The 18,638-nt window shown below is 44.3% G+C and overlaps 2 protein-coding genes across 11 annotated transcripts in view; one reads left to right on the top strand and one right to left on the bottom strand.

The window, feature by feature from the left end:
• Positions 1-16,501, bottom strand: part of VCF1 (VCP nuclear cofactor family member 1) — a 26,523-nt gene extending 10,022 nt beyond the window's left edge. Inside the window, exons 1-2 of one of the 2 annotated variants that reach the window (XM_073005084.1) lie at positions 16,171-16,501; positions 11,155-11,254 (exon numbers count right to left, since the gene is read on the bottom strand). In XM_073005084.1, the coding sequence (XP_072861185.1) occupies positions 11,155-11,254; positions 16,171-16,391 (321 nt within the window). In that variant the 5' untranslated portion in view covers positions 16,392-16,501. The remainder of the gene's footprint in view (positions 1-11,154; positions 11,255-16,170) is intronic. The other variant, XM_008011935.3, reaches the window with a different exon arrangement.
• Positions 16,501-18,638, top strand: part of MTNAP1 (mitochondrial nucleoid associated protein 1) — a 15,381-nt gene continuing 13,243 nt past the window's right edge. For 4 of the 9 annotated variants that reach the window (XM_008011944.3, XM_008011937.3, XM_008011947.3 and 1 more), the window contains exons 1-2: positions 16,747-16,827; positions 17,317-17,422. The gene's annotated coding sequence lies outside the window, so the exon portion shown is untranslated. Of the gene's footprint in view, positions 16,575-16,698; positions 16,828-16,853; positions 16,873-17,316; positions 17,423-18,638 lie in introns of those variants that run through there. The other 5 variants (XM_008011938.3, XM_037993732.2, XM_008011943.3 and 2 more) reach the window with 4 other exon arrangements.

Here is an 18,638-nt window from a genome sequence, read left to right as displayed (position 1 = left end):
CATGGTGGCTCATGCCTATAATCCCAGCATTTCGGGAGGCCAAGGCAGGCATACCACTTGAGGCCAGGAGTTCGAGACAAGCCTGGCCAACATGGCGAAACCCGGTCTCTACAAAAAATTTAAAAATTAGCTGGGTGTGGTGTCGCATCCCTGTAGTCCCAGCTACTCAACAGGCTGAGGCAGGAGAACTGCTTGAACCTGGGAGGCAGAGGTTACACTGAGCCAAGAAGGCACCACTGCACTCCAGCCCAGATGACAGACACTCTGTCTCAAAAAAAAAAAGAATGCTACTACGAAACCAAGTAAGGTCTTCAATTACATTTAACTTCAAAATGGAGACTGAAAAGTATTGATATTGCCAATATGATTTTGAGAAGATTGTTTCACCTTAACTACCTCTAAACTTCTAAAGCTGCTTCAGTTGTATTCACTTGCATTGAGCAGGCCAACAATAGTTTTAAACTATTGATGCTTTGGTTTCTATTTTCTGACAATTCAGACCAGTTTTCTCACTACTGGGGAGGCTTAGGGAGTGTCACACAATCTATAGATGGACCAGGATTTTTCAAATTGAAAGTGAAACCAGCATAAAATTGGTGGGTTACAACCAGCATTAAAAAAAAAAAAAAAAAAAGGAAAACAAAGTGTACGACATAAAGATATTGTTCTGTGAAGTTTTCTTTCAATTATTCACAAATATAGTTGGTATGTACTGGGTTACAAAATAAAGCATTTCTATGGAACAGGGTCAAAAAATTTTTTTTAAGTTACTGTAGTTGATCTTAACACTGTCAGCCACCAAAGTCATCTGCTTTATGGGATAAAGGAAAGACCATTCTTCACTTTTAACCAAAAGGCATAAAACTAAATTCAAAGTCTGTATCAGTGCCTTAAGATATATACTGAAGTAAAGCATTTTTGTCTCCTAAAGTAAAAATCTTGAAATAGGAAAAAATCCTATTTCCCTCACTTAATTGAAGCTTTTTAATATCAGATTGCTTGAGGGCAAAAGCCACTATTTGATACATGGCTTTGGAAATGGAAACTGCTATCGTGGTAGAGAAGTGTTTACCTTGTCACATCTGTTCTCGAAAAGACAGCAAATTCTTTTACCAAAAGAGACACAAGGGTCCAAAGACTTTGGGACTGAGAAGGACCATCAAATAGGAATCCCACTCTTATGATCCTGATGCCTTACAGACTCATCAAACAGTTTAACCAAATCAACAGTTACAAAGCTCATTTTCTTTTCTCTGAATTGTCCATTTAGGCTTAGTGCTGACATGACATGTGACCAGGCTGTTTTCATGACAAATCTGTATTAGCGACCCAAAGAGAAAAAAGCTGTGCGTGATCTGTGAAATGAAAACCCCTTGTGGGTCTATGAACACAATCAAGGTAAATTTATGAAGGCTCTGGCCAAGAATCTCTCTAAACAATATACAAAGAGTCCTGTTTTGAAGATCTGTGTGAAAAAGGACTCTAGGTTAGTTTTGGCAATAATAAAATCTACCATTGGGCCGGGCGCAGTGGCTCACGCCTGTAATCCCAGTACTTTGGGAGGCCGAGGTGGGCGGATCACGAGGTCAGGAGACCAAGACCACGGTGAAACCCCATCTCTAAGAAAAATACAAAAAATTAGCCGGGCACGGTGGCGAGGGCCTGCAGTCCTAGCTACTTGGGAGGCTGAGGCAGGAGAATGGCGTGAACCCAGGAGGCGGAGCTTGCAGTGAGCTCAGACTGCGCCACTGCACTCCAGCCTGGGCAACAGAGGGAGACTCCATCTCAAAAAAAAAAAAAAAAAAAAAAATCTACCATTGTATCCTTGTAACTGCAGACATCTGGGTAAAGACCCAGAAGAGAACTGCCATGATACAATATTTTGGAATTACCTATGGGCTTTTTATTTCATTTTTTGAAAAAGGGTCTTGCTCTGTCACTCAGGCTGGAGCAGTGGCATGATTACAACTCACTCAAGCCTTGACCTCCCAGGCTCAAACGATCCTCCCACCTCAGCCTCTTGAGTAGCTGGGACTACAGGTGCATGCCACCATGCCAAGCTATTTTTTGTAGAGACGGGGTCTCACTCTGTTGCCCAGGATGGTCTTGAACTCCTGGACTCAAGATATCCTCCTGCCTCAGCCCCACAAAGTGCTAGGATTGTAAGTGTAAACCACTGTACCTGGCCGCCAGGGGCTTTTTAAAGCGTAAACGCCAGGGCCCCACCTCAGCACCATGCTGGCAAAAGGAGGGCGCAGCTTGTTCTCACATCCAACCACTGGGCAAAGAAATGTTTGTGTGCCTACTATGTACAAGTCATTCCAGTAGGGCTGCTGAAGCATTCAGTAAATATTTACTGAGCTGAATCAAGAAAGTGGTGGCACCATATCCATTGGTAACAACCATTCACAGCTACTGTGGTGACAGGAATCCAGCAATGGACGCTGACTAAGTACTAGGAAAGGCTCCTTACCATGAATAGTGTCTCAGCTGGGCCCAGGAGGATGAGGAAGAATTTTCACAGGCAGGGTATGACCAATGGGAACAAAAGCAATCTCAGAAAAGCAAGGTGTGGTGTGGGTGGGCCCTTGGCAGGAGTGAGTGAGAGGGAAACTGCGCAAGAGGTGATGGCTAGATTATCAAGAGCCATGAGGGCTTCAGGAACACGTGGGTCCTGAGCATGTAGGACTGGCTCAGGTCTATGCTTATGAGTGGGGATCCTAGGAACCTGTGGGAAATGAATGAGGTCAGGGGTCTGAGAGCAGAGCCCTACTGGGAACTTTCATAATACAACGAGCAGGAAGGCATGCCCAGGAGGACTGTGGAAATGGCAAGGAAGGAGAACACGCCCCACTCCCGAGGGGGAAGGAAAGAACTCTGGAAGGAGAGGAAGAAGATACAGGGGACTCGGAGCATCAGGACAGTGCTGGGCAGACAGCAGGTGTTCGGGAACTGTTTGCTGAATGCAAAGACCATTGGTGAGCCTGGCAAAAAGTGTGAACGGAGTCAAGGAAGAAGGCAGGATCCAGAGAGGAAGGGAGGGAAGGCTGATGAGAAAGTCCCAGCAGTGGCTGCAGGCAACTGAAGGTGTCTGTCGTGAAGGGAGAGGGAGAAGGCACACAGGAAGCTGAGCGGAAAACAAGGCAGAGAGGAGGTGAGTGGGGAAAAGAGCCCACTAGCAGGCCAGGGAAAGAAAGAGTGGGTAAAAGGAATCTGAAGAGATGAAAAGAAGGGAGAAATACTAGAAAAAGCTTTCAGGAGTCTTGAGAGAATATAGAGCAAACAGGCAGAAGGACACGCTACTCTCTTTGGCAGAAGGGCTAGATACAACGAAACTGCGAAGCAGAGGACGGGGAAGTTGAAGTTCATTTTCTTAGTCCAAACAGCTCAAATAATACATCAAAGGGCACAGAAGCCCTGGTCTCTCAGCCAGGCCTGCCTTTAATTTTATTTTTCCACTGTACAAAGTCAGTTTAAGAGACAACTCACTTACACCCATGGCAGTAACTAAACAACTCCCAACACTATTTCTACTAATAACCTTAAGAAAGCACCCCCACCCCAGGCAGAAATATTAATCACTAAGCCATTCTGCTTCATAAGAAGAGAGAGCTATGTGTATATTATCTAGAACCAAATGCTTTCTGTTCTTAATTTGAAAAGCAGGGCTGGGCGCAGTGGCTCATGCTTGTAATCTCAACACTTTGGGAGGCCAAGGCAGGTGGATCACTTGAGGTCAGGAGTTGGAGACCAGCCTGGCCAACAAGGTGAAACCTCATCTCTACTAAAAATACAAACAACAACAAAAAAATTAGCCAGTCATAATGGCAAGCATCTGTAATCCCAGCTACTCAGGAGGCTGAGGCAGGAGAATCGCTTGAACCTGGGAGGCAGAGGTTGTGGTGAGCTGAGATCGCGCCACTGCACTCCAGCCTGGGCAACAAGAGCAAAACTCCGTCTCAAAAAAACAAAACAAAACAAAACAAAACAAAACAAAAAAACGAAAACTGCTTGGGGTAGCTTAGTATGCTGTGAGCTGATGTATTTACAAACATATCAAGGATTTAAACTGTAAGCAAAGTAAATGTACACTATAAATTAGACTAACAGCACTGTTCCATCCTTTTGAATGGATCTTTTCAGAAATTAATCTCAGGCCAGGCATGGTGGCTCATGCCTATAATCCTAGCACTTTGGAAGGACGAGGCAGGTGGATCGCTTAAGTCCAGGAGTTTGAGATCAGCCTAGGCAACATGGTGAAAACCTGTCTCTACAAAAACAATATAAAAATAAGCTGGGCATGGCGGTGCGCGCCTGTAGTCCCAGTTACTCAGGAGGCTGAGGTGGGAGGATCACCTGATCTCAAGGTGGTCAAGGCTGCAGTGAGCCATGATCATACCACCACACTCTAGCCTGGGAGACAGAGTGAGACCCTGTCTCCAAAAAAAGAAAAAAAAAACTTAATTTCAGAGTTAATTTGCTACAGGGTTCTAAACACACAACCCTAACAGTTCCACTGAAAAGAGTTGACCAAATCAGTCTCTTAGAATGTATTAATACTACTACTCTAAGATGGATTAAAGATGAGAAGGGGCAAGAATGAAAAGCTTAAAATAACATTTAAAAAAATTATTCTAAATACTCCTATTGTCATATGAATTCACATTATGTTTTTTAAAATCACCTAACACTCAGCTAATTCTTATCAGTTAAAACAAATGAATTTATAGATTCCTAAGTTTATGATACATGGATCCCCCGGTTCTATTATTTTTTAATTTCTCACGTTTCTGCATTCCCACTAAGAATTCCCTTAGGATTTTAATATTACTAACATCAAAAAGTTTGCTTTCTAGTAGAGACAAGAAAGGGGCTGAAGCTGTCCTAGGTAAGCCACTTCTGTTTTTTGTTTTTTTTGTTTTTTTTTGTTTTTTCAGAGATAGAGACTCGCTATGTCATCCAGGCTGGAGTGCAGTGGTGCGATCTCATCTCATTGCAACCTCCACCTCCCAGGTTCATGTGATTCTCCCGCCTAGGCCTCCTGAGTAACTGGGACTACAGGCGTGCACCACCACGCCTGGCTAATTTTTGTATTGTTAGTAGAGACGGGGTTTTGCCATGTTGACCACACTGGTGTCGAACTCCTGACCTCAGGTGATCCACCTGCCTCCGCCCCCCAAAGTGCTGGGATTATACATGGCCCAGCGGCCACTTCTTTTTTATCTCCACATTTTTTCACTCTCTATCTGACATTACTTCACACTGGTCTAAAAAATCAAAATGATCTTATTAAGCTAAGTTAAAGGTATTAAAAAAAACTGAGGTCTTTGTACTTTTAAAAGGTATTGCTTTTTTTAAAAATATAGGTTTTTTTTTTTGAGACAGAGTCTCGCTCTGTCGCCCAGGCTGGAGTGCAGTGGGGCAATCTCGGCTCACTGCAACCTCCGCCTACCAGGTCCAAGCAGTTCTCCCGCCTCAGCCTCCTGAGTAGCTGGGATTACAGGTATATGCCACCACGCCCAGTTAATTTTTGTATTTTTAGTAGAGACAGGGTTTCACCATGTTGGTCAGGCTGGTCTCGAACTCCTGACCTTATGATCTGCCCGCGTCAGCCTCCCAAAGTGCTAGGATTATAAGCATGAGCCACCGCGCCCAGTCAAATTTAGATTTTAATTTCTTCTCTCCCAAGGATGAGAAAGTATTGCTTTTATTTACTCAAGTAGAAGCACTTTTTATAAGGCATATACCTAGGTAACAGAAGCCACATTTACACAGAAATTTCTAGTGTAATTTGCAGATAAAAATATTAAAACTGAAAGAACACTACTCCTTCTACATGTAAATAATAGAATTCAATCTAAAAAGACCAGACCCTAAAAAAAAATTTAACTAAGTTAAATCTAAGTAGTTTTTACCCATCCAAACAGTTGTCCAAGATCAGGACTTGATAGAAAGACAAAAATTGATATAATCATTTCACTTCTTGCTCACTGAAAAGAAAACTGAGCCTGAGATAGATGTTAACTAACGTGATTCATCCAAAGTGGCTTTACACAAAACAAAACATTAGGCTGAGCATGGTGGCTCATGCCTGTAATCCTAGTACTTTGGAAGCCCAAGGTGGAAGGATTGTTTGAGCCCAGGAGTTCAAGATCAGCCTGGACAACATGAGGAGACCCCCATCGCCACAAAAAAAATTTTAAAACTAGCCAGGTATGGTGGTGCACACCTGTAGTCCCAGATATTTGGGAGGCTGAGCAGGAAGGAGTGCTTAAGCCATGAGTTCACAGCTTCTGTGAGCCATGACAGCACTACTGCACTCCTGCCTAGGCAGTTGAGCAAGACCCTGTCTCAAAACAAAAACAAAAACAAAAAAACCAAAAAAATTAAATTAGCAAATACTTCAACTTAAAAAGAGTATTCTAAGGCTCGTAAGTCATTAAGTCCAAGTTACTGGAGTTAAAATTCAAAGTCTTCAATTCAAGCACCAATCAGAGATTTGGAAAAAAACACAAGACCTCAACTTATTATTTATTTATTTATTTTTGCTTTTCTTCTTGCTAGAAATCTAAAATTGTTTTATAGCTAAGATCATATCATTGCATGTACTTGAAAAAAACATCTAGATAAAAAGAGAAGGAATACTGTTCTTCTCTGTTCCCGATTCAAAAGAAGATTAGGGCTGGGCGTGGTGGCTCACGCCTATAATCCCAGCACTTTGGGAGGCTGAGGCGGGTGGATCACCTGAGGTCAGGAGTTTGAGACCAGCCTAGCCAATATGGCGAACCCCATCTCTACTAAAAATACAAAAATTAGCTGGGCGAGCTGGCGGAGTTCAAGACCAGACTGGGCAACATAGCGAGACTCTGCCTGTAATCCCAGCTACTCAGGAGGCTGAAGCAGGAGAATCACTTGAACCTGGGAGGTGGAGGCTGCAGTGAGCCAAAATCATGCCACTGCACTCCAGCCTGGGTGACAGTGAGACTCTGTCTCAAAAAAAAAAGAGAGAAGACTAGGTCCTAGCTGCTCCTGGATATATTTAGCAGTCTCACAGAACCTCTGCTCTATCTTCTGAGAGAGCACACATGGTCAGGAGCCAACAGCCTGACAACCACGCCCTGGGGTTCCGCTCCTTCTCTGCCTCTTACTAGCTGTGTTCTTTGGACAAGTGACTATCTTTCTGTGTGCCAATTTTTCCATCTGAAAAGTGGAGATAATAATACCTACTAAAATAGGCCGGGCGTGGTGGCTCACGCCTGGAATCCCAGCGCTTTGGAAGGTCGAGGCAGGTAGATTACCTGAGGTCAGGAATTCGAGACCAGCCTGACCAACATGGAGAAACCCCATCTCTACTAAAAATACAAAACTAGCAGGGTGTGGTGGCACATGCCTATAATCCCACCTACTAGGGAGGCTGAGGCAGGAGAATCGTTTGAACCCGGGACATGGAGGTTGCAGTGAGCTGAGACTGCGCCACTGCACTCCAGCCTGGGCAACGAGAGCGAAACTCCCTCTCAAAAAACAATAAACAATAAAAAAAATAAAATGGGAGAAAGAAGCCATTTACGCGCACATTAACTTTTGCACATATCAAGTTTCTCTCTACGTAACTAATCCGGCAAATCAGTTCACACTCTTTAGCTTTATAGCATCTAGGAAAGAAGAGGCAGATACTATCTCCATTGTACAGATAATTGTGATTTACTTGTGGCACAATTTAATGGTTTCACATAAATAAAACACCTCACATATTTCCCAGTACTTGCCATTATTATTGTATTTAAGAGAAAAGGTTAACTTTTAGAAATGAATTGTAAGTAACTTCTAAATCTCTCTTAGAATTAAAAAAAAATTCCTCACAAAGTTCAAGTTATAAGAAGAATTATTATTAATAAGCCAGGTTAACAAAAAAAAAGGAGAAGAAAGAGAATTCTGGCCGGGCCCAGTGGAGGAGGGTAAGAGGCCAGGAGTTCAAGACCAGCCTGGGCAACATAGCGAGACTCTGTCTCTACAAAAAATTTAAAAAATTAGCCAGGTTTGGTGGCACACACCTATAGTCCCAGCACCTCAGAAGGCTGAGGTGGGAGGATCACTTGAGCCCAGGAGGTTGAGGCTGCAGTGAACCATGATCATTCCAGGGCACTCAGCTTGGGCAACAGAGGGAGACCCTGTCAGAAAGAAAAGAAAGAAAGGCAGGAAGGAAAGGAGGGAGGGAAGAAGGAAGGGAGGGAGAAAGGAAGAGAGGAAAGAGGGGAACGGAAGAAAGAGGAGGAAAGGGGAGGGGAGGGGAGGGGAAGGGAGGGGAGCAAGAGGGAAGGAAGGAAGGGAATTCTGGCCAGGCATGGTGGCTCAAGTGTATAATCCCAGCATTCTGGGGAGGCTGAGGTGGGAGGATCGCTTGAACCCAGAAGTTCACGACCAGCCTGGGCCATATAGTGAGACGTCCTCTCTACAAAAAACAAAAAAAAAAAAACAAAAAAAAACCACCTTAAAAAAATTAATCCAGCGTGGTAGCATGTGCCTGTAGTTCCAGCTACTTGGGAGGCTGAGGTAGGAGTGCTGCTTGAGCCTGGGAGGTAGAGGTTGCGGTAAGCTCAGATCACGCCACTGCACTCTAGCCTGGGTGACAGAGCTTATTCATTCAGGGAAAACATAGGAAATGGTTTCTCTCACATAACTTAGTTTCAAGGAAACTGATCTCATGGCCCTACCTCAGAATTAAAAGAAAACATTTTCATTAGTAATGTTATTAATAAAATATTTTATTGTCTAAACTATTAATATAATTAAAAATGAATTGTTTTATTTTCTCTTTTATACACAATCATCAAAAAGCAGCCAAATGTCCCTAAACTTGATTTTTTGCTGCTACAAACATAATCATTCTAGTAGTGAAAACTTAATTATTTGGGGCTTAACTTTCCATTTTAAAAGATTTTCCCTCTGCCTTTTCCTTCTCTGGCTCTCCCATCATTCACTTGTCCTTGTTACTTGTTAGTACTACCACCAGGAAGCACAGCGCAACGCAACACAGCACAGGACAGGACAGGACAGGACAGGACAGCACAGCACAGCACAGCACAGGACAGCACAGCAGGCTATTCTGGTCAATGTTCAGTAAGCAAGGCTGAAACTAATAGTTGTAACACCCCATTAGGTGATCTACGAGTGAGTTCAGACAGAAACTACCAGTAATGACTTTAAATGATAAGACAGACAATCTAGTCCTTCCTTCAGATAATGATTACGGAGTGGCTCAACAACTGAATTTCTTTGGACAAGTAAGGACAAGCTAGAGAACCCAGGAGGTTGAGTAACAAGACATTGTTTTCTTCTGTGAGACCAATGCATAGATTTTAGAAAGAGAGTAAAGGTCATTTTGTACCAAAAAAAAAAAACAAATAAAAAAATAAAAAACAACACTACAATATCTGCCTTACTTAAGAGATCAGAAATGTTAATTATTTAAAAAGGATGACAGTTTCTTTCTTTTTTTAACCAAGAGATAAAAGCAAGAAAAAGATGGCAATTGCTACTGCTATTCTCAGGCTTCAAAACTGGCAGATACAGGGAAAAACATGTTATACAGAGAGTCAGACCTACCATACCCTTGACTGAAATGAACATCATATAGCAGGACTTACATACAGACACAAGTAAGGAAATACTGATGCCAACACCATGAAAGTAATCTTTGCATATTCTTTTAATGAACAGTCTTACAATTCAAAAGAATGGAAACTCAATTACTATTACAGGGTTTTATCATTAGATATTCAAGGTAGCCTCTAATCTTGTTTTCTTTCATCCCCGAGATTCCCCAACTATTACATTAAACAAAGTTCAATTACCTTTCTGATAATTATAATTTATATATATATATATATATATATATATATATATACACACACATATATATATATATTTTTTTTCCTGAAACAGAGTCTTGCTCTGTCACCCAGGCTGGAGTAAACTGGAGCAATCTCAGCTCACTGCAACCTCTGCCTCCTGGGTTCAAGCGATTCTCCTGCCTCAGCCTCCCGAGTAGCTGGGATTACAGGCGCGCACCACCACATCCAGCTAATTTTTTGTACTTTTAGTAGAGACGGCATTTCACTATGTGGCCAGGCTGGTCTCGAACTCCTGACCTTGTGATCTGACAACCTCGGCCTACCAAAGGGCTGGGATTACAGGTGTAAGCCACCATGCTCGGCCAGGAAAATATTAAAGGAGGAAAAACAGCTATAGAAACTCAGGTCTCCACACAGAAGGATTCTATTCTGCACTTGTTCACTGTCTCTGAATGAATGTTACCTCCATGAAAGTTCTCAATTTTTCCCCCTTGAGGGAGTTACTTTTGGATATAGGTCAAATCTTATTATCAGGAACTAATTAAGTACAAATTATTTGGGTGTGGAAGAATTCTACTGTGAGTTATGAGGCTAGGGCTCTTTGTTGTTGGGGCTTTTCTCTTAGTGTGACAACCGTTAAGGGTCAAACTCTCTAGGTGCATAACTTAATAGCAGCATTACTTTACATTGGTTCCCTTTCACCAGCATAGAGCAGCCTTCCAATTGCACAGAAAATTGATCCTCAGTCTGCATACTGAAGCACTCTTTCAGGAAATCAAAAATTGTAAAAAAGTTCAAGAACACCCAACTCCCCTTCCCTCTCACCACAGGAGCTCTTTTCAGAACAAAATAATGAAAAGTAAAAGCACTGAAAAATGGGATTTTGCATACACATACCTTACATATTTTACATGCTTAACATTTCTCTTAAAAGGCATTTGAATTGAAGCAACAAAATATGTTTATCTTAAGGACAATTCATGGTTTATAAACTACCAGAAAAGAAGTTGGCGCTGAAATACAAAACAGGGAGTTCAAACATAGGCTTTCAAAGAGCCACAAGATTCCTAACAAATACAAATCAGTGTGTGCATGTATGACTATGTGCAGATATGTACTGTTTTGCTGGGGAGAGGGTACACAGTTTCCTCAAAGAGGTTCTGATTTGGAAAAAGAAAGGTTAAACCACTGTAATCAAGTAAGGTCATTTTAAACTATTCTTTAAGTAAATTTAATTACACAGCAGATACTGGGTTATTTCACTGAAGCAGTGAAAACAAGACTATGTGGCCACACGTCCTACCTCTGTGTCCCAGGAATCCTGAAAGACAGGGTTTCTGCTACTCCTTTTGGTCTGCGGGGGAAGGTGGTTGTCTTCTTCGTTGCCATTCCTTCTCCTTTTCCTGAAATTAAATCACAAGGAGAAAAAAAAAAATCAAAACAACTGATGTTTTGGACACTTGAATTGCAAACCATAACAACATATAAATTTGCCCTCTTGCCTGAGAAAACATAATTCACCATATGCTATCCCGATAGGTTATTGGTTGGAAGTCCACCATCACGGGACACTAAGCGCAAAAATACAAGGTAGCAGCAGGAAGGTCAAGCTTAAATTAGTAAAACTCATTTCTAAAAAGAAATTTAACAATTTTAAATGTCTGTTGGGACTAAAACAAGAACAGGAAGAGGTTAATGACTAAGCTTTCAACCTAATTAAGATTTTCTTCTTTCTACACTCCCTGAAATTACAATTCCAAGTTACCTAATTGTACTCCCTTCCATATGACAACATTTGAAATAAGAGTGGCTGCCTTTGCCTATTTGCCCTGAAAACCCTTATAAAGGTACCTCTTGGTCACATTAACCTGATTATTCTGGCAACACTAGCTGGTATTATGATATAACAATTACTTCACTAGATTGTTACTATGAGATTATAGCATAAGCTGCTTAAAATTTCCAGGTTTAAAGAAAAATCACACATCTTTCTTAGGCAAGTGCTCTCAGATGTGCAAGAAAGACCAAATTTGTATGTACTCTATTTAAGAATTATGTGCTGTCAAAACCATTTCTGAACCCGTTAGAAAACAGAAATAAATTAAAGGAGGTAAAATTTTAAGTCAAATTGCCCGGAACTGTACTGTCCAATATGGTAGCCACTAGCCACATACGGTTATTTACATTTAAATTAACTAAAATTAACCGTCCAGTTTCTAGGTCACAGCAGCCCTGTTTCTAGTGCTCAGTGGCCACGTGTAGCTAGTGGCTACTGCACTGACCAGCACAGATAAAGGACATTCCCGTCACTGCAGAACGTTCTCCCAGCAGCACAGGCTAGAGGTCTGTATGTACATGGCAGCAGCACCTATTAAAAAACCCTTAAAGTTTCAGCTTTCTATAGATGAGAGACAAAAGGCTGGTGTGGACACACAGCTTTTGGAAAGCATGTACAATTGGAGGATATAGCGTCTTCTATATAATTATATACTTTCTATAAGAGTAGGGTGGCTTACAGTGGCAGGCCTTTAATCCTGCCACTGTTTTGAGTTGAGGTCTGAATACTGGAGAAAATAAATGATCACCTTGAGCTCAATTCTCTGTACTCTGCAACATTCTGAATAGGTCTAACTTTAATAATGAGTATGGATCCCAGCTTAAGTTTGGAATAATAAAGAGTGTGTGGTTCTGATAAAGCTTCAACCATCCTGCACTGGGCTATGTAATTTACCTCATTCTAAGACATCATTTCTGCTCCCTACCTTTCTCTTACGAGATCAGATCTTAGCTGCACATTACTCTGAAGAAGATGGAGGTTGAAAAAAAAAAGATGAATACCAGGTTTTAATAATCACTAAACAGATGTGCTTTTATCATAAATTTGATCAAGAAACTGCTAATACCATCCTAATATGATCAGAGAATTTGCGTGGGAGTGCTCTGCAGAGGCAAAGCAACGTCCGCTGGGAGGCCAGTTGACACCCAAAGAGAAACTCATCGAATAAGTAGCAGCTGCTGGTCCTCACACTCATTTTATCAGCGTGCCAACAGCTGATTGGGCTTTGGGCTGCTGAGTCACTCTAACCAAACTTATGAGCCTGATCAAAATTTGCTATCTCCTCATTTATAACAGGGGATAGATCTTTCCAGGGACAAGACTATGAATGTCAAGGAGGTTGCATGGCAGAGGAAGTGTAAGAACAAAAAAAGATAAGCTTGTTTTGTGGATTTCAACTAATCTCCGGGACAGTCACATGAAATATCCCTGCCTCATAAATCACTTGATCTCGTAAAGTACCAGAATAATCTCTTTGGCCTGTTGGTGGCCTTCTCCTTTGGATGGTACCAGATTAAGAAAGAGTTCTACCTGTTCTTTATTTGCCTTTTTCTAGGCTCTTAGCAGATCTCATCCTTGAAACATTCTTCTTTCAATAATGATGTTAACAACTGGCAAGATTACAGCTTCATGCTCATCCCTATCGGCTCAATCAATCAGATTACAGTTTTTGGCATTAATGCCACAGACCAGGTTATAATTTTAGCAGGCACCCCTATAACTGATTATATTCTCCCCTAACCATCTAGGTGCAGATTACCGGTTAGCATCTGCTACTTCTAAAGATGGCTGATTCCATCACGTTGCATCATTTCATTTCTCTCCAACCTTCCTGTCATCTCCTAGAGACTGGGCATAGAAATAATCTTAAGAATATGGGCTGGGCACAGTGACCGACACCTGTAATCCCAGCACTTTGAGAGACCGAGGCAGGCAGATCACTTGAGGTCAGGAGTTCGAAACCAGCCTGGCCCACATGGTGAAACCCGTCTTTACTAAAAATACAAAACAGCAGGGCATGGTGGCGCGTGCCTGTAATCCCAGCTACTTGGGAGGCTGAGGCAGGAGAACTGCTTCAACCCAGGAGGTGGAGGTTGCAGTGAGCCGAGGTTGCACCACTGCACTCCAGCCTGGCCAACACAGCAAGACTCCGTTTCAAAACAAACAAACAAAAACAGTATGGAAACTAGTAGTTTTCAAACTTTATTTTTAAAAGTAACAGAACTCTTTCTTTCTTACTGTAAAAATATACTCTCTATATAAGAGAAAAAGGATCTGTTGAAGCAGGGACTCCCAGTCTGGTGAGGTGGCTCACATCTGTAATCCCAGCACTTTGGGAGGCCAAGGCAGGTGGATTCCTTGAGCCCAGGAGTTCAAGACCAGCCTGGGCAATATGGTGAAACTCCATCTCTACCAAAAATACAAAGGTTAGCTGGGTGTGATAGCTCACATCTGCGGTCCAGTTACTCAGGAGGCTGATGTGGGAGCATTACCTGAGTCTGGGAGGTTGAGGCTGCAGTGAGGCATGACGGGCCACTGCACTCCAGCCTGGTCGACAGAGTGAGACTCTGTCAATCAATCAATCAGTCAATCAATCAACCAATCAATCAATAAGCAGGGACTCCCTCACCACACACTCACCTCTCTGTGGCTATCCAATCTACTGTGTGACAGCCTGAAAAACTATCTTTTTTTTTTTTTTTTTTGAGATGAAGTTTCGCTTTTGTTGCCCAGGTTGGAGTGCAGTGATCTCGGCTCACCGCAACCTCCGCCTTCCGGGTTGAAGCGATTCCGCCTTAGCCTCCCAAGTAACTGGGATTAAGGCGCCCGCTACCAGGCCCGACTAATTTTTTTGAATTTTTAGTAGAGACGGAGTTTCACCATGTTGGCCAGGGTGATCTCGAACTCCTGACCTCAGGTGATCCACCGGCCTCGGCCTCCCAAAGTGCTGGGATCACAGGCCTGAGCCACCGCGCCCAGCCGAAAAGCCACCATCTTAGACAGTCCTAGAGCTGGCAGAGCTGGCCCATCATACTCCATTAAACACTGGCAAGAAAAGCCTGTCCAAATCAAATAACTTATTTAAAACATGTTGAGATTATTTGTGTACTTGATAAAAGGAATCTACTACCAGTATAAATGCATTCAGATTAGTTGTGTACAGTCGAATTTTTATTTGTAGGAAATATTTAGATTTTTCTTCAGATATGTGAGACACCCCAAGAGAATATCATAAGTATAAACTGGGTTTGGGAAAGAATAATATGGCAGTCGGGTCAGTATCTAAAGCTGTAGCTAAAGCTCTTGTTCCTAATTCCGATAGCATGTCTGTAATTGGGCCCCCAATTTCAAATTTAGTCCACTCTTCTTTTCTATACAACGAGAGGCTTTATGCTCCACTTGCTACATGACCCAAATCAATAATCCCATGCAGCAGCTTGGGGAACCCGAGGTTTTCACCATGGCACCAAATAAACTCAGGATACTTTTGAGAACTTCAATCCCGTGAAATAACTATTTCAGAGAAGGATCCCTGTGGAAAGACCGTAACATGAAGAGCATTCTGAGGTAACCCTTCCCAACTTTCTCCTCCACACATTCTTGCAGAGGAAATTAAGAGGGAGAAAAAAATTAAGAAATCCCAACTTAGTGCGGACTCTAGGAGTACATGTCAAGCACAGAACCCCTAATTTAAGACCCAGGTCCCGAGGCCAGGCTCCCTTGGGAAGGTAGCGAGTGCATCGCGATAAAATTCTACCTCCCGCCTTCGGAATCCAACGGCCCCGCATCCAAACAGTTTAGAATCCAGCTTGTTCTTAATGCTACAGTCAAGAGAGAATCCATAACCCGCCTTGGTCATCTGCCCTTCTGTGTTCACAACCGTTCATAGCCCCGCATCCAAACAGTTTAGAATCCAGCTTGTTCTTAATGCTACAGTCAAGAGAGAATCCATAACCCGCCCTGGTCATCTGCCCTTCTGTGTTCACAACCGTTCATAGCACAAGTTCTTCGGTCTAACCTAATCTTTCCCTGCTGCGGGGTTAAGCCCAACCTTTCTTTCTGACCTTGGGGAGCCGGCAGCTCCCCGCCCGGTGCCCTCACAAAAGCCTGAGGGGGCCCCCTCTCCAAGATGAGACGTTTCTCCCATCCCCCCACCCTCCTAAATTTAGGACAGGGAAGCTTTAGGGCCACTGTCTCTCTTCCGGGACCGATCACACTTCGTTCCAAATAGGAAATTATAGGGGGGTAAAAAGATGGAGGGGCGGGAGACCTGGACCCCGGAGAGTCACCTTCCAGCTACCCACAGGAACCAAGCATCCGATCACTCGCGCATCCCTCTCCCCTCCTCCCCCGGCCCGCAGTGGACCCCACAGGGAGCCCCGCCGGGTCCACACTTGCTCCGACCCCCATTTCGCGCGCCCCCTCGGCTCCATCTCCCAGATCCTCAGGCGACGAGTGGAAAGGGGGTACCTTCCCTCTCACCTGGGACGGAGGCGCTCGCTCATGGCAGCTGGCGGAGGGAAGCTACGCGGCGCCGCTCTGCGAGAAGAGGGAACAGAGGGGGTTGTGTTTCGGCGGCCGCCACGCCCACCCCCTCGGGCCTTAGCTCTCGCAGCCGCTCGGGTGGACGCAGCCGGTGGCGAGTACCCCTCAGTCGGACCCGTACCACCGCTACTTCCGGCGTCTGCTCCGCGCCCCCCCATGTCGCTGCCGCCGTGGTACCGCCCTCTCGCGGCTGCGCAGTGGCACGATCCCAACCGCGCCGACCGGTAACCCCGCCCACGGGAAGAGGCGGGCTCGGAGGGGGAGGAGCGACTAGGAGCTTCTGGGAGAAAGGACCTCCCCTGAGGTGGCGGAAGCACTCGCCTGTTCACAGCCAACGGAGGGTACGGTATGAAAGTCAAGCCAGGTTTCAAATAAACTCAATTATGTCATAATAATATCATACAAGTATTTGAGTTGAATCCGTGTGAGGTAACATTTTTAAAAATAGGTGGACCTATCCGGCAGTGGTGCAGACAGCCTGACGCGGTTTCCTGGCCGGGGGTTGGGCAGGCGCTTGGGGGGCTTCCCTGGGGGGGCTTGTCGCCGGGGCCGCCTGGGCTTTCAGGTCTTCCGAGGTGAGGACGGTCCTCTGAGGTGAGCTTCCAAGGGCGGGGTTGTCTTCCGCGGCCCACGTTCTAGGTCTGGGGAAGACTGTCCTGAGCAGAGAGGGGAGGGAATCGGGTACCGGCGGAGGGTATCGGGTGCCGGGGCCGGCGGAGGGTCTTCCTGGATCCGCAGCAGGAACCCCTCGGTGGGGCTGCGGGAACGCCGGTCCCTGACCCAGAATCTGCCAGGCCGACCCCATCCACTCCACTGGCAGAATCAGAACAGCTTTCAGGCAAAGGAAGGGTGCGGGGAGGTGGGCAGGCTGGTAACGCGGCCGGAGGAGGGAAAGGTGGCTGGAGAGCGCCGGAGGTGAGGGTGAGGATTAGTGGAACTGCTGAGGTCCTCTTTGAGGCCAGAGGCTTGGGAGGTCTTAACTCTCTGCTTTCCGGAATCTGTGTTTGTATTTGGTTCAGTAGCGTGCTGCATTTACTCACTGCGCGTGCTGCCAAGTCACCTGTCTCATCGTGTCTTACACAGGCTGACATTCACGTTTCATTCTGCCACACTCGGGAACGGTGATCGGGGAAGAATGGGGATCCGGGAGAAGCACCCGCAAAACTAGCATCCTCCTAGAGGAGCTCGCGTAAGTAAACAGCCACATATAGACGTTACCCTGGGAATGTACCGAGATGTTTCAAGTAGGATTGAGTGTGAGGTGGAGTGGAGGCAGAAACGTCTAGCAGGTGTCAAGCCCTTTCTAACGTTATTAGCCAAAGGTCCATGGACTGGCTTCATTTGTGTGTATTTTTGTAAATAAACAGTCTGTGGCTTTCATCCTGTTGTTAGTGTGTACCTCCAAAGTAAGACTGATGGCTTACGCCTGTAATCCCAGCAGGCCGGGCGCGGTGGCTCACGCCTGTAATCCCAGCACTTTGGGAGACCGAGGTGGGTGGATCACCTGAGGTCAGGAGTTCAAGACCAGCCTGGCCAACATGGTGAAACCCCGTCTCTACTAAAAATACTAAAATTAGCCCGGCGTGGTGGCCCACGCCCGTAATCCCAGTAATCCTAGCCACTGGGGAGGCTGAGGTTGCAGTGAGCCGAGATCGTGCCACTGCACTCCAGCTTGAGTGACAGAGCGAGACTCCATCTCAAAAAAAAAAGACCGAACAACAACAAAGTAAGAATGATTACTGTAATCTGTTGGCAGAAAACAGTTTTGTTTTGAATGACTTCGTACAGGATAAGGTGAGTTGGTTGCTTTAATGAATGGGTTCGTCAGAATTGTGTCTGTTTTGTGAATGGTTTCAGTCACCTTTTTTAATCTCGGTGGTGGTCAGAGATATTACCAGTTGTAGTACTGAGTAATATTTAATCGTTTATATCTAAAGAATTCAGTGAGCAAATATTGTATGCCAGGCTCAGTGCTAGGTTTTTACATACAGCTGTGTGCAGGATAGATAGGTTTCTTGCCCTCTGGAACTTTATAGAAAGAATAAGAGATGTAGAAAGGAAATAACTTTCAACTAAACATTGGAATTAAACATTTTCTTTTCTGGACTCTAAAGAGTAACAGGTACAAATATACCTGGTATAAATGTTTTTTTTTTAATTTTTTACATGGTATATATTTAACAAAGATGTCAAACTAATTTGCCAGTAATCTGTTGTACTAGAAACTATTAGTAGGCCAGGCGTGGTGGCTCACACCTGTAATCCCAGTACTTTGGGAGGCCAGGGCGGGCGGATCACAAAGTCAGGACATCAAGACCATCCTGGCCAACATGGTGAAACCCCGTCTCTACTAAAAATACAAAAATTAGCTGGGCGTAGTGGCGTGTGCCTATAGTCCCAGCTAC

Source organism: Chlorocebus sabaeus, chromosome 16 (genome assembly GCF_047675955.1).
Source record: "Chlorocebus sabaeus isolate Y175 chromosome 16, mChlSab1.0.hap1, whole genome shotgun sequence".
NCBI classification, from domain to species: Eukaryota; Metazoa; Chordata; class Mammalia; order Primates; family Cercopithecidae; genus Chlorocebus; species Chlorocebus sabaeus.
The sequence above is the reverse complement of the archived record's forward strand: the minus strand, read 5'-3'. Positions and strand labels throughout refer to the sequence as shown.